General features: G+C 41.8%; 2 protein-coding genes across 2 annotated transcripts in view; both read right to left on the bottom strand.

Moving 5' to 3' along the window:
* LOC109412976 (octopamine receptor Oamb-like) overlaps positions 1–13862 on the bottom strand; it is an 841374-nt gene that overhangs the window by 236742 nt on the left and 590770 nt on the right. The window lies entirely within an intron of this gene.
* LOC109428485 (facilitated trehalose transporter Tret1-like) overlaps positions 3457–13862 on the bottom strand; it is a 34761-nt gene continuing 24355 nt past the window's right edge. The window contains exon 5 of the mRNA XM_019704262.3: positions 3457–4955. Within this exon, the coding sequence (XP_019559807.3) occupies positions 4003–4955 (953 nt within the window). The 3' untranslated portion in view covers positions 3457–4002. The remainder of the gene's footprint in view (positions 4956–13862) is intronic.

Below are 13862 nucleotides of genomic sequence, written 5' to 3'. Positions count from 1 at the left end.
GATGAACAAGTGATGTGTGGGCACGTTGTATTCGCGGCATTTCTGCAACACCTGGCGGATGGCGAACATCTGGTTCGTTGTAGCGCGTTCACCCATAAATCCAGCCTGATATTGCCCCACGAACTCTCTTGCAATCGGTGATAGACGGCGGCATAGCATTTGAGAGAGTATCTTGTAGGCAGCGCACAGTAGTGTGATCGCACGGTAGTTCCCGCAATCCAACTTGTCGCCCTTTTTGTAGATGGGACACACGATACCTTCCATCCATTCCTCCGGTAATACTTCCTCCTCCCAAATCTTGGTAATGACCCAGTGTAGTGCTCTCACCAGTGCTTCTCCACCGTATTTTAGAAGCTCGCTTGGTAGTTGATCTGCTCCAGCGGCTTTGTTGTTTTTCAACCGGCCAACCTCCTCCTCAATCTCTTGAAGGTCAGGGGCCGGAAGTCTTTCGTCCTGTGCACATACTCCTAGATCTGTTACCACGCCACCTTCGGTACTTGCAACGTCGCCATTGAGGTGCTCATCGTAATGCTGCCGCCACCTCTCGACCACCCCACGCTCGCTCGTGAGAATATTCCCGTGATTATCTCGACACATGTCGGCTTGTGACACAAAGCCTCTGCGCGAGCGGTTCAGCTTCTCGTAGAACTTTCGTGTGTCCTTAGCGCGGTACAGCTCTTCCATCGCTTCGCGATCTCGTTCTTCCTGCTGGCGCTTCTTCATCCGGAAGACTGAGTTCTGCCTGTTCCGCGCCTGTTTGTAACGTGCCTCATTCGCTCTCGTACGGTGTTGCAGCATTCTCGCCCATGCTGCATTCTTCTCGTTTTCCAACTGTTCACATTCGCCGTCGTACCAGTCGTTTCTGTGATTCGGAGTCGCGAAGCCTAGTGCTGTAGCCGAGGTACTACCTATGGCGGATCGGATGTCCCTCCAGCCATCTTCAAGTGTAGCTGCGCCAAGCTGCTCTTCCATTGGTAGGGCCACTGCTAACTGCTGCGCGTAGTCTTGAGCAACTTCTACGTTACGCAGCTGCTCGATGTTGAGTCCTGGCGTTCGACTTCGACGCGTGGTGATAACTGTCGAAAGTTTTGAGCGCATGCATACAGCGACTAAGGGAAGATTCAAAAATTACGTCCATCGTTTATCGGGATTTCTAGACCCCCCCTCCCCCCTCTGTCACGCAATTTCCCTATACCCAATACACGTACTGTCACACTTTTCTAGACCCCCCCCCCTCCCCCAAATGTTGGACGTAATTTATGAACGTTCCCTAAGTAGTGATCCGAATCTATATTCGCACTGCGGTATGTGTGGACATTGGTTATATCCGACAAGAATTTACCGTCGATTAGAACGTGGTCGATTTGATTTTCTGTTTGTTGGTCGAGTGATCTCCAGGTGGCTTTGTGGATATCTTTGCGGGGGAAGAAGGTGCTTCGGACTACCATACCACGGGAGGCTGCAAAGTTTACGCATCGCTGGCCGTTATCATTCGATACGGCGTGCAGGCTGTTACGCCCGATTACCGGTCTGTACATTTCCTCCCTTCCTACCTGCGCGTTCATGTCGCCGACAACGATTTTCACGTCACGCGTCGAACAACCATCGTATGTTTGCTCTTACTGCGCGTACACTGAACCAAAGCTTCATCCTTCAATCGACTGAATGGTAATACGCACCCGCCCCTTAACGAACATCATTCGTTTTCCAGATGCTTCCCGACCGAATGTTTTGAAGTCGAATGACAATAACCCGAATAATGACCATCCCAAAATCGAATGATTGATCAGGTGAAAACCAAGTGTTGCGTCATTCGTTATTTAGAGAAGGGTTTATATGTTAATTAGATGAAGAACGTTTGAATTTTGTATGAAAACCCGTTTGAGTTTTGTATGAAAATCCGTACATATTTGAAAATTATTTTTTATTTGCGAGAGAATTCAATATAGGTAACTAACTTAGTATATTATATTCCAGTATTTATTAATCATAGCTTTTAACATTTAATATACATAACTTTCACTAAAAACGAATTTGAGGGAAACTCGCTTGCGGCATGCTGCGTGTAGCATTAAGGATGCATAGGGCTGGGCTGGAAAACAAGAAACGACGCGGCTGCCGCTGCTCCTTGGCACGGTCCCATTGATTCATTCGGAAGACGGATGACGGCCGTTGAATGATATTCGCACAGTCTTTCGTCCAGCTTCCTGAAACACAAATAAATATCCAATCAAGCACTGCCTTTTCATAAAAATCTTGATAAAAATCAAATTCCTTACCTTGATTATAAAAGTTCTACCGAGATTTCTGCTGTCCTATGTTGTACAGAACATGTCTGTTCCTTGTAAAAATGCAAATGGCGGAGAAATGATCGCGCCCTCAGCATCGACCACTACCGCTACCGAACCGCTACCGAGAACTCGACCGTCGATCACTTCAAACGCGGATGACGAATCATCCCGAAAGCGACTGACAATCGTAAAGGGGCGCAACCAAAACACAGTTCATCCGCTTAGGAAATGGTGGTCAGTTGCACCAGTGTAGGCTAGGTATCGAATGAAGTAGCACTCGAAAACTGAAGTATAAACGTAAGCATGAAGAATGATTTTGATTTGATATTTCAGTGATAGTGCATACGATCGGTTCAGTCATTTGGAAATAGAATTATTAATTTTAAACATGAGGCGGATGACAAAAAATACGAATCAAGGATGGTGTTTGGGTTCAGTGTAGAACGCTTCTTTCTCGTCATGAGGTCTCCCTTCGTGTGGGCAGTGGACGTTGATGATGCTTCCGGCATTACTGTTGACTTTAGTGGTTATAAACTCCTTGCGTTGCGAGGGCCTTAACCAAGAAACTTTTTTTTGTCAATTAGACAAGAAGAGGTTCTAAAAACCACCATGTGGGACATGCCACCACAACCATAAAACCAAAAAACGAAAAGGCAACGAAAAAAGGCAAAAGGTTTTTTGTCGGTTATCATAACCTCTACAAGACTAATTGGTTATCAATACATTATAAAGGCCAGGAAGGTCCTCACCTGACGGCTGTTTCATATGGTTGCTTTTTGCAATTGCTTGTCATAAGATTGTGAAGGCCTTCATTTGGGTAGACTTCGGCACCTTCAACTTCACGGCTTTTGCCGTTTCCCCAGTTGCCATGAGTTTCTCATCGTTCTGCTTGGCCGCCATCGTTGATAGTCTCATCCGGGCCTGCTTGAGATCCCTTGGCCAAAGCTTCAAGATGGCCAAAATGAACAGTCGAATGAATGTTATGTTTATTTTGTGTAAATTAATGAGTTGTTGACGTCAGTCAGGCGTTGGATTTCATTCGCTAAGTGGAACGTAATCATTTTGCAGTAATTGAACATCTACTGTAGTATATTAATTATTTTGAAAAATCAATAATCAAGGCATACATGGACATTTCGGATTCAAACAAATTCTGTTGCACCGCTAATCTCGTATACATGCATTTCAAATAAGATAAACATATAATATAATCAGCTAAAACAAGTCTACGAAAACGACACCTTATCTACAGTATATATCAGTACATATTTACGTATATAATTTGAATCTCGAACCTACCAAAGCTACCATTGTCCTACTAATTTGCAGACTTACAATAAACTTCCATATAAATTTTCATCAATCGAAACATCTAGAAATTTTCAAATAATGTTTCAAATAATCTGTAATCCTAACGCAAATGGCATCATTAATTGATAAATTCCTTGTGGTGAACACGGAAACTGGACATTTATATTTACCTCTAAAGTACGTAACGCGCCGTCAGGCGGCGTTAGTGTTTCCCGAGTGCTTCAGCTCAAGTTCTTGCACAACTTTTTGCAGGAAATTCGCTCGCATGTTCGTTCTCGGCGTCTACAAGCGCCGGTCGGTCACCTCTTACAATCATGGTTTAACTTTCGTGAGTGAGTGAGTGTTTCTCCAATCAGTCTTAAGTTGCGTGACTTGTCGTTCACAAGTGCATACGCCAAGCTTACACCACGTGCTCTGCCGCCGGTCCCAGGTTGGTCGTAGACGCTGACGACGACGACGACGTCGTCGATGAACTGTTGCACTCGGCTAGGGTTTTACTCCGGATGACGCTCTGGTCCATGTTGGGAAAGGCCACCAGCAGGAACAGTGCCCCGAACAGCAGTACGATGGTTATGTTCCAGAAGAGCCATCCGACGCCGATGTGCGTCAGCAGGGTCGGTACCAAGCGAACGCAAACGTACAGCGATGCCCAGCTGATGGAACAGGCGATGGCTCGTACGGGGAAGGCGTTCTCCGCGTCCAGCGATTCGTCAAGCCACTTCCAGGGCACCCGCTGGAAACCTATGGCGTACAGGAAGATGAAGATTCCCGCGCAAAGCAGCGGAATGTGGCCGTAGTCTTCTGAATGGCCACGCATACCCTGGACGTGGCAGTGCCATCCGAGGCCGGCCATTGCCGCGGCCATCAGCAGCGAACTCCACAGGAGCAGTTTGTAGTCTGGGAGATTGACCTTTGCGAGACGGTAAGCCGGAATGCTGAAGACGAAGATGCCGGCCACGTAGATGGCGGTCCACTGCGGAGTGTACTGACCGTCGGTGAGGGTGAAGATCCGCGTCAGGTAGAACATGGCTGGGATGGCTCCGGTGAACTGCTGGAAGATGATCAGGAGGAGGGTGGGGATGACGATGCGGGAGTTCTGCAGCTTTCGGAGGGAATCCCGTAGCGTGATAGCGACATACTTGGACTGCTGCCAGTGGTTCAGGTTGTTCTCCATGATCTGTACGGCGAGGGCGTCGTTGGTGTGGGTCTTCTTGAGGACGGCGCGGGCCCGGTTTACTTGTTGGGTGGCGCAGAGGTAGCGCGCCGACTCCGGTAGGAAGAGAAACCCGATGAACAGGAATATCGGGAAGGCCGAGCTGATCACGCTGGAGAACTCCGTGACGGGGATGAGATCTGCGGGGGAGAGAAGAATGATCGTACGTTTTAGTGTGGTGGGCGTGAATTGAGTAGCGTTTGCGGTTGAAGAAGGCAAAATAGAATTCAACGTCTTGGAAGCGATTGGTCCAGGAATGGATTGAGTGTAGAGGGATTCGTTATTCGGCATCGGAGCAAATTGTAGCCCAACTGGTAGCTAGTAAGTAACAAAAAGCATCAAAATAGGTGATTATCAACAGGCGAGTTGAGAGGACTTCTTCTTCAACGTCCTACTGGGACAAAGCCCACACAGTAAATCCGTTCAGCACTAACCTGCGTCCGCAAAATCGTTTAAGTTGCAATTTTTTGTATAGCAATCTAGCTAGGTTTACTAGTGACCTTGGCGAACTAAAAAATATAGCCATTTCGCATCTAGAATAGTGTACGAGCAGATTTTGTGAATGTGTAACTCTTACACTTTGTATGAGTGGTATGAAATTATGCATTTATGAGTAGGTCTTACACATTTTAGTGCTGAACAGTTTTAGCGTGCCCTTCTCAGCTTAGTGCTATGAACACTTCCACAATTATTAACTAAGAACAACTTGGTAGTCAAGTTCGCGAGTTGAAGCGAGTTGAGAAGACCACTTGGTGAAAAATAATCAAGTAAGTAGTTGATACGACCGCTTGATGAAAAATGAGAAGCGAGTTGAGATGACCTCTCGATGTTATGAAGAGCTAATTTTGAAGACTACGTGTGATGTAAATAAGAAGTGAATGTGAAGAACCACTTAGTAGTAAGTGGGGTGAGTTGAGAAGAGTGTTTTATGATAAACGAGGATTGATTTAAGATGACTCATTGATGATAAACAAGAAGCATCTGGAGTGGATTGACTTGGTGATAAATGAGAAGCGAGTTTAGAAGATCGTCAAGTACTAAACAAGAAGCAAGTCCAAAGAAATGTTTGGTGAATAAAAAGCAAATTAAATAAACCAATTGATAGTAGATAACACGAAAAGAGAGGACCATTTGTTGATAAATAGGTAGTGAGTTAAGTTAACAAGCGTTAACTTCAAGGAACAAGGAAGTTAACAAGCGAGCTGACTGCGAGGTGATGAAAGAGAAGAAAAATAAAAACGTTTGATTAATAAGAAGAAAACCAATCGACTACTTTGTAATAAAGAAGTAGCGAGTTGAAAAGACCGTTCGGTATTTAACAATAAGTAAGTTGAGAAAGTTGGTGATGATCAAGAAGTACGTCAAGAGCACTGTTCAATAAATAAGAAGCGAGTTGAGAAGACCGCTTGTTAGAAAAAAGACAATTAAGAGGCCCCTGTAATGATTAACAAGAAATTACTTGTGCGGACCACTTGGTGATAAATTAGAAGCGAGTTGTGAAGACCGCTAGATGATAAAAAAAGTTAAAGAACTGTTTGATAGATAAGAAGGGGTGTCCAATTAGCCTAGTGGTTAAGGCTATGGATCGCCAATCTGGAGACGGTGGGTTCAATTCCCGTTCCGGTGAAATGGTTCCATTGATTTCTTAGAAATTCCATAAATTAGATAACGCAAAAATATGTGCATTTTCAACTCCCAGGGTTGTTTTAGTAATTCTTCCTGAAAATTCTTTCAGGACATTGTCTACAAATTTCTTTATGGAGTGTCGCAAGGAAATTCTCCAGAAGTTTTTTCGTGATTTTGACATTCTTTCAGGGATTCTTTTAAAAATATGTTCATGGATTCCCTCGAGAATTTTTTCAAAAGATCCTCCGTAAGTTTTGGTATTTGTTAAATTTTTTTGATATTTAATAATAAATCGTTGTAGGAATTCCATCACTGGGGTCCCCAGTAAGCCTAGGCTATGGATCGCTAATCCGGAGACGGCGGGTTCGATTCCCGTTCCGGTCGGGTAAATTTTCTCGACTCCCTGATACTCTATTCATTGTCCTTGCCTCACAATGTACAAATTCATGCAATGGCAGGCAAAGAAAGCCCTTCAATTAATAATTGTGGAAGTGCTCAAAGAACACTAAGTTGAAGAGAGGCCGGCCAAGTTCCGGCGAGAACGTAGGGCCATAAAGAAGAAGAAGAAGAAGAAGAAGAAGAAGGAATTCCATTAAGGCTTTCTGAGGGATAGTATCCAGAAATTTCTTTAGTAACTCTTTCTGGAACTCTTTCAGAAAATCCATGGGAATCTTTCACACAATTCTCCGTGGATGCGTTTAAGAATACCGCAAGAATTAGAGAGACAATTTATTCAAAAAATCATTCAAGAACTGCCATGAAATTCCATGGATTTTATCTAAAACATACTCAGAATTTTCTTCAGAAATATAACTAAAGACTCCTTCAGCAGCATAATGATTTTCATGAATATCAACAAAAGAAATAATTTACAGAGAATTTTCAGCGATTTCTTTGGAATTTTTTCCAAATGTCCTCCAGGAAATTTCAAGATACGTCAGGGGTTACCAAAAAAAATGCCTAGAAGGTATTTTTTGGAATTCCTTCTGCGATTTTTTCAGAAATATCTCCAGGGACTCAATCAACTTATTGCCCTCTTTCGGCTATACCAACCGGCCAGTGTGTCTGAAACAAGTGTTTAGGCTTGAAGCATTTAAAGGCAAAGTACCTTCAGTTGTCAAATTGAGAGATAAATTTGTGAAAAAATTACCACTTGTTTTGATGGGATTCGAACCCACGACTCCGTATCGCTAGTCCGGCGCTTGAATCAGCTAAGCCACATAACAAGTTACGATCCGGCGAAATAGAAAGTCAATATCGAAACTTGTTCGATAGCTTAACTGATTAGCGATACGGAGTCGTGGGTTCGAATCCCACCAAAACAAGTGGCTATTTTTCACTAATTTATCACTCAATTAGACAATTAAATGCTTTTTGCCTTCAAATGCTTCAAGTTTTTACGCGTTCTGGGATTGCTTTAGAACTTCATCCAGGAATTCTTTGAGTTATTCCTGCACAGATATTGACAGACGTATTTTATGAAATTACATAAACATATTGCAGTAATTCTTCAAGGGTTTTTTTTTTATTCTTATCACTTAACCTAATTTACAGCTCTATTGTCCACTAGGGCACTACGTGAGCGATTTCAATTGACAGCTGCATCTACAGTATTGTACAGCGCCTAGCCTAGATGTGTTCTATTATAACTTTATCGAACTGGTTGCCTTTCTGCTGCTTTCACTTTTCTACTCTATACATGGTAGAATGATGAGCACAAGGATGATGGATGGCCGTTGTTCCTTTCCAGTCCGATTGGGGGTCCATTATGAGTAGCAGTTCGCCGATGTCCAGGTATCCGGGTCCGTTTGAGCCATGGGGCTCAGAAGAGGGTCAGTTTCAGTTGCTGTCGGGGGAAAAGCAACTGACGAAAAATTGCAAGTGCCGGGGCTGGGAATCAAACCCATGACCATCCGCATATGAAGCGAACGTGTGACCAACTACGCCACGGGCCCCGACTTCCTTCTTCAAGGGTTACCTGAAGGAAATTCTTAAGAATGTCTAAAAATTTACTGATGAGATTTAATTTCATTAAAACAATTTCAGCAACAAAAATCGTAGGAGGAACCCCTGGGAAATACCTGGAGGAGCTCCTGAGATGGAATTTGAGGAATGTCTAGAAGAATTGCATGAGTATTTTTTTTTTCAGAAATTCAACGAAAAAATCCTGGAAAAGTTTCTGGGAAAATTCCTGGAAGGATTTCTGAATTAAATTTCGAAAAAGTTTCTGAAGAAATCTTTGAAAAATATTCTTCAAGAATCCGTTCAGCAATTGCAGACAAAGGCACTGGAGGTATTCTCGAATAAATCACCTAAAAACAGTCCTAAATATCAGCTAAAAATAAAAAAGACTGAAGACGGTCTTCGTGTCTTTTTTTTAAATGCTCAAACTATACCCCGTCTAAAGGCGGGGTTGGGTATTAGAGGGCTAAACAATTTCTCCGAAGTAAAGAATTGTCAAGAAATAAATCCTAAAGTAATTTCTAAATGAGTTCCTGAAAGAATCTTTGAAGTGTGAAGGGATTCTCAAAGGGTAATTGGAAAAATTTCTGAAAGAATCCCTGAAATGTTTCTATAAATCCTTAGAAAATCTTACTATCCGACCCCTGGAGCAGGATATTTTAAAAAGCCCCCAAGGGGGATCTTCCAGAAAAATCTATTGAGAATTTTCATGAGGAATTCCTGGAGAAACGCCTGTGAGAATCTGTGGAAGAATTCCCGAAAACAACCCTAAAGAAATATTTCCTGGCAAACGTCCTCATCGATTATCTCTAAAATCTGAAGCAATGTGTGGATAGTTTTTATTGAAACTCTGGGGTGTGAATATAGTTTAGTGTTATTCCCCTTGCGTGCCCTTCCCCTAGCAAGCATCAGTGACAACCAGCGGACAAGGTCGTCAGTGTGAAGCTTCTTCATTGAGGAGAGGAGTTTTTGTGGAGCAAGTCGCCTTCATCGGGTGGTTCCGTATAATGCCAAGTGATTCTACCGTCTACCCCCGTTCGTTTGACCGCATCTAATCTGAACACTTTTTAATTTGACCCCCTCTAATCTGCACATCGTTCAAATTAAAAATGGCTTAAACTTCATTCTGCTAATGGAACGGGATGAAACGGAACGCATAATCAAAACAAAACATAAAATGAGGCTGCCAGCAGTGTGGTTTTTCGTCGTCCACAGGGTTGCTAGAAGTTCAAACTAAAAATGAACCCCGTTGCACAGACAAACAGACGTAACACTCTTCAAAACGGCTTGGCACATGCATTTAACGATCAATTCAAATTTCATTTGATTTGCGCGATCATTCCACCAGATGCGCTAGTGTTCGATCGCTTTGCCGTTTGTCAGTGCACACGTTGCTGAATGATGCAAACGAAAATTACAGGCAAATTGTGAAGTAGTGTGTGTGTCAGCAAAACGTCAAATCGAAATCCATCATGGCCGACAGTGTCGCACGCGGTTCTCCCAACAGGTGGCAGTTTGCTCATGAAAATGACACCGGGCAAAAGTTTTTGATGAATTTCCTCTAAGAGTTACGTCTGTTTGTCTGTGCCCGTTGGTTTGCATGAGGTGTCGTTCAAACCAACGAGGGTAGACGGGACTGCAGTTTGTTAAGATGGCGGGGAACGGATTAACCCAGTGAGTTACGCAATATCCACAGAAACCTCTGATTTTCACACGTTTATAGCTTTCACACAAGATAGACGAAAATAGTTCATTAGGTACAGGAAACAAATAATTCTGCACTGACGTTAAGGACTAGATGTAGCAATTTACTAAAATAAAAAAAAACTGCTTTGGCGCTCACGTCTGATCTTGGGTTCAAATCAAACCAGAATGTCAATTGTTTCGCAAATTCATCATTCAATTTGCCCATTAAACATATTGGGTATGTGCCTTCTAATTTCAAGTTTTCGACATACTAGCAACGTACCACAGCAACTGCCAAGTGGCATTCAATGAGTGAACGTAAACAAGTTATACTTAGCGAACGGCTACTACTGTAGTCAATGTGTACAACTATCAATCGTAGTTGAGATAAGCACAAGCATATCAAAAACGAAAAACTTTCATTCACAAAAAAACGTCTACCGTACGGCAAGAGACTCGTGAAAGCAAGATAAGAAATGACACAGCCACTGATTTTCTCTGTCACAGGCAATCATCAACTTCCGGTCACTCATCGGTCACCATTCCCAGATAGAAAACATGAATAAATTTCAGCTCTCTTCTTTGTCATCATCGCCCTACGGTGGTGGTAGGTAGGGTCGTCATCGTAATTTACATGGCCTTATCTCCATGAAGGGCTTAGAACTACGCTTCGTATCTGTTCCAAATGGTGGGCTCTTTCCCTGAATCACCTTTTTTCTAAGCCGGGTTTCAAACACCGTACACACAGGTTGCTCAGTGATATTTTCTGATATATGATCCAGCCAACATTCTTCAGCCTTTCAGAGCCACAGTGGACTATTCGATTTTTCTTTGGAAACGATGAGCACAGAGAAGCAGAGAGCACGGAGACATCAAAGTCCAATCTGAATATTTCATCGGCAACACATGTGGCAAAATCGTGGCGCTGCTATCGGTTAGTTTCTCATACTAATGTAATTCACCACTTGAAATGTTTCAATTCACCACTGACTGTGGCAATATGCTGATTGGCGGCGCATGCGTTTTCTACTTGTATTGGTTTGCATCCTTACTCAAGCAAGGATTCCAATCCTTACACAACAATCTGAATGAAATTTGCTCTAGTCTGGATGTCTGTTGAACAGACAATCAAATTTCATTCCGAAAGTTGTGTAAGGATTTGAATCTTTACTCACAGAGAACAGACATCCAAGTCCAGTTCCGAAACTGTGTAAGGAATTTAACGGCCATTTGAAATCGGCAACACAAGTGGCAATAGCGTGGCGCTGCAATCGGTTAATTTCTCATACTAATTTAATTCACCACTTGAAATGTTTCAATTCACCACTGACTGTGGCAATATGGTGTTTGGTGGCGTTAGTGTTGTCATCGTGTATTGGTTTGCAACCTTACTCAAGTAAAGATTCAAATCCTTACACAACTTTCCGAATCAATTTTGTTCTAGACTGGATGTCTGTTCTCTGTGGTTGCTCTGTGATATTTTCTGATATATGATCCAGCCAACATTCTTCAGCCTTTCAGAGCCACAGTGGACTATTCGATTTTTCTTTTGAGTTTCTCATACTAATGTACACTCTCGTTCAAAAGTTTGGGGTCACCCCCTCAAAAACATGTCATTTTTTTAGGCCCATATCTCCGCCAATTTGCGTCCGATTTCAAAACCCTAGATTTCATTCAAAAGATAATAAGTCAAAGAGACTTTGAACATGATTAAAAAGAAACTTTTTCAAAAAATTTTGTATGTAAACTTAACCCAAAGTTGCCAAATTTTTCAAAAAATGAATATAAACTTACGGCAGTGTCGCTGGAAGTTGGGTCGACCAAATTTTAAGATGAGAGCGGTAATATGACCCATTTTCTGTTAGCTTTCAACTGCTTTTTACAGAACTTAGCTAAAACATCTAGAAAAAAAGTTATTAAGTAAATTTATCCTTGATGTCATCGACCAAAAGTTTGGGGTCACCCCTCAATATGATGTATCGGCCAAAAGTTTGGGGTCACTTTCGTAAAACATGGAAAAGTGATTTGGTGATATCTTCGTCATCTATAGTTCAATTTTAATTATTTTCGGCTCATTTCAAAGATAATTAACTAAATTTACGTTTGATGTCTTTAACTTATCGTATTTAACGATTTTTGTATATAAAAATGTTATGTAAAGTTAACACATTTCACCACGCTTCAAAAAATGAGGCAACTTTACGTTAAGTTTTAGTATGTAAATTTCAACAAATATGTGTGGTTCAATGTCTATGCAGTAAGTATCATTCATTTTGTTTCAAATAAGCCAAGAAGAATTAAAATTGAATGAAAGATGACAAAGATATCAACAAATCACTTTTCCATGTTTTACGATAGTGACCCCAAACTATTGGCCGATACATCATTTTGAGGGGTGACCCCAAACTTTTGGTCGATGACATCAAGAATTAATTTACTTAATAACTTTTTTTCTAGATTTTTTAGCTAAGTTCTGTAAAAAGCAGTTGAAAGCTAATAGAAATTGGGTCATATTACCGCTCTCATCTTAAAATTTGGTCGACCCAACTTCCAGCGACACTGCCTTAAGTTTATATTCATTTTTTAGAAAATTTGGCAACTTTGGGTTAAGTTTACATACACAATTTTATGAAAAAGTTTCTTTTAAATCATGTTCAAAGTTACTTTGATTTTTTATCTTTTGAATTAAACCTAGGGTTTTGAAATCGGACGCAAATTGGCGGAGATATGGGCCTAAAAAAATGACATGTTTTTGAGGGGGTGACCCCAAACTTTTGAACGGGAGTGTAATTCACCTCTTGAAATGTTTCAATTCACAACTGACTGTGGAAATATGCTGTTTGCGGAGCATGTGCCACAGAGAACAGACGAACATGCTCGAACAAAATTGCTTGAAAATCTTGTGTAAAGAAAAAACCAGCTCAGTAGCGACATCGACGGTGACTTTCCCACTCAAAAACTCGTTTCGACACCATGATGGCGCTTTCTGAAGAAATATTTCACTAGCGCACCTTTAAATTTCTCTACTCAGATTCTGAGCTATATTTGCTTAAATAACAAGATGTTTATGATTATTTCACTAATCCAGCAACAAGTTTTGAGCAACCCATTGATAATTAGTGTCATTACTTTCAATAAGAAACAAGTTTAACAAGAATTCAATTAATGTTTTCCAAGTAAAATCAACACATTCTCTTGGTGGAACTATACTAGGGTGCACACTTTGTGACACTAGCGCCAAAAGGTAAAACAACGACAAATTTGTACCCCGATTCGAAAATTGACAGCGCCGCATAATGGCCACATTCCCAGTTATTTCAAAACAACCGTTGCAATGCTTTACACAACTGCACTACATGAGCTTGGACGTCTGTTCTCTGTGCATGTGCATTCTACTTGTATTGATTTGCATCCTTACTTAAGTAAGGATTCCAATCCTTACACAACTTTCTGAATGAAATTTTCTCCAGCCTGGATGTCTGTTCTCTGTGGATTAACTAAATTCACTCGGTCAGAGTATTTTGACACTAGAGTCACGGACAAACAGACATACTACTTAGAAGAAATTTGTTTCAAAAACATTGTTTGGCAGCGCGTAAAGGGCCCATATAGCCGAGGCGGTAAACGCACGGGTATTCAGCATGACCATGCTGAGGGTGACGGGTTCGATTCCCGGTCGGTCCAGGATCTTTTCGTAAAGGAAATTTCCTTGACTTCCTTGGGCATAGAGTATCTTCGTGCCTGCCACACGATATACGCATGCAAAATGGTCA

This window comes from Aedes albopictus, chromosome 1, assembly GCF_035046485.1.
Source record: "Aedes albopictus strain Foshan chromosome 1, AalbF5, whole genome shotgun sequence".
NCBI classification, from domain to species: Eukaryota; Metazoa; Arthropoda; class Insecta; order Diptera; family Culicidae; genus Aedes; species Aedes albopictus.
This window is presented reverse-complemented; position numbering and strand designations above follow the sequence as displayed.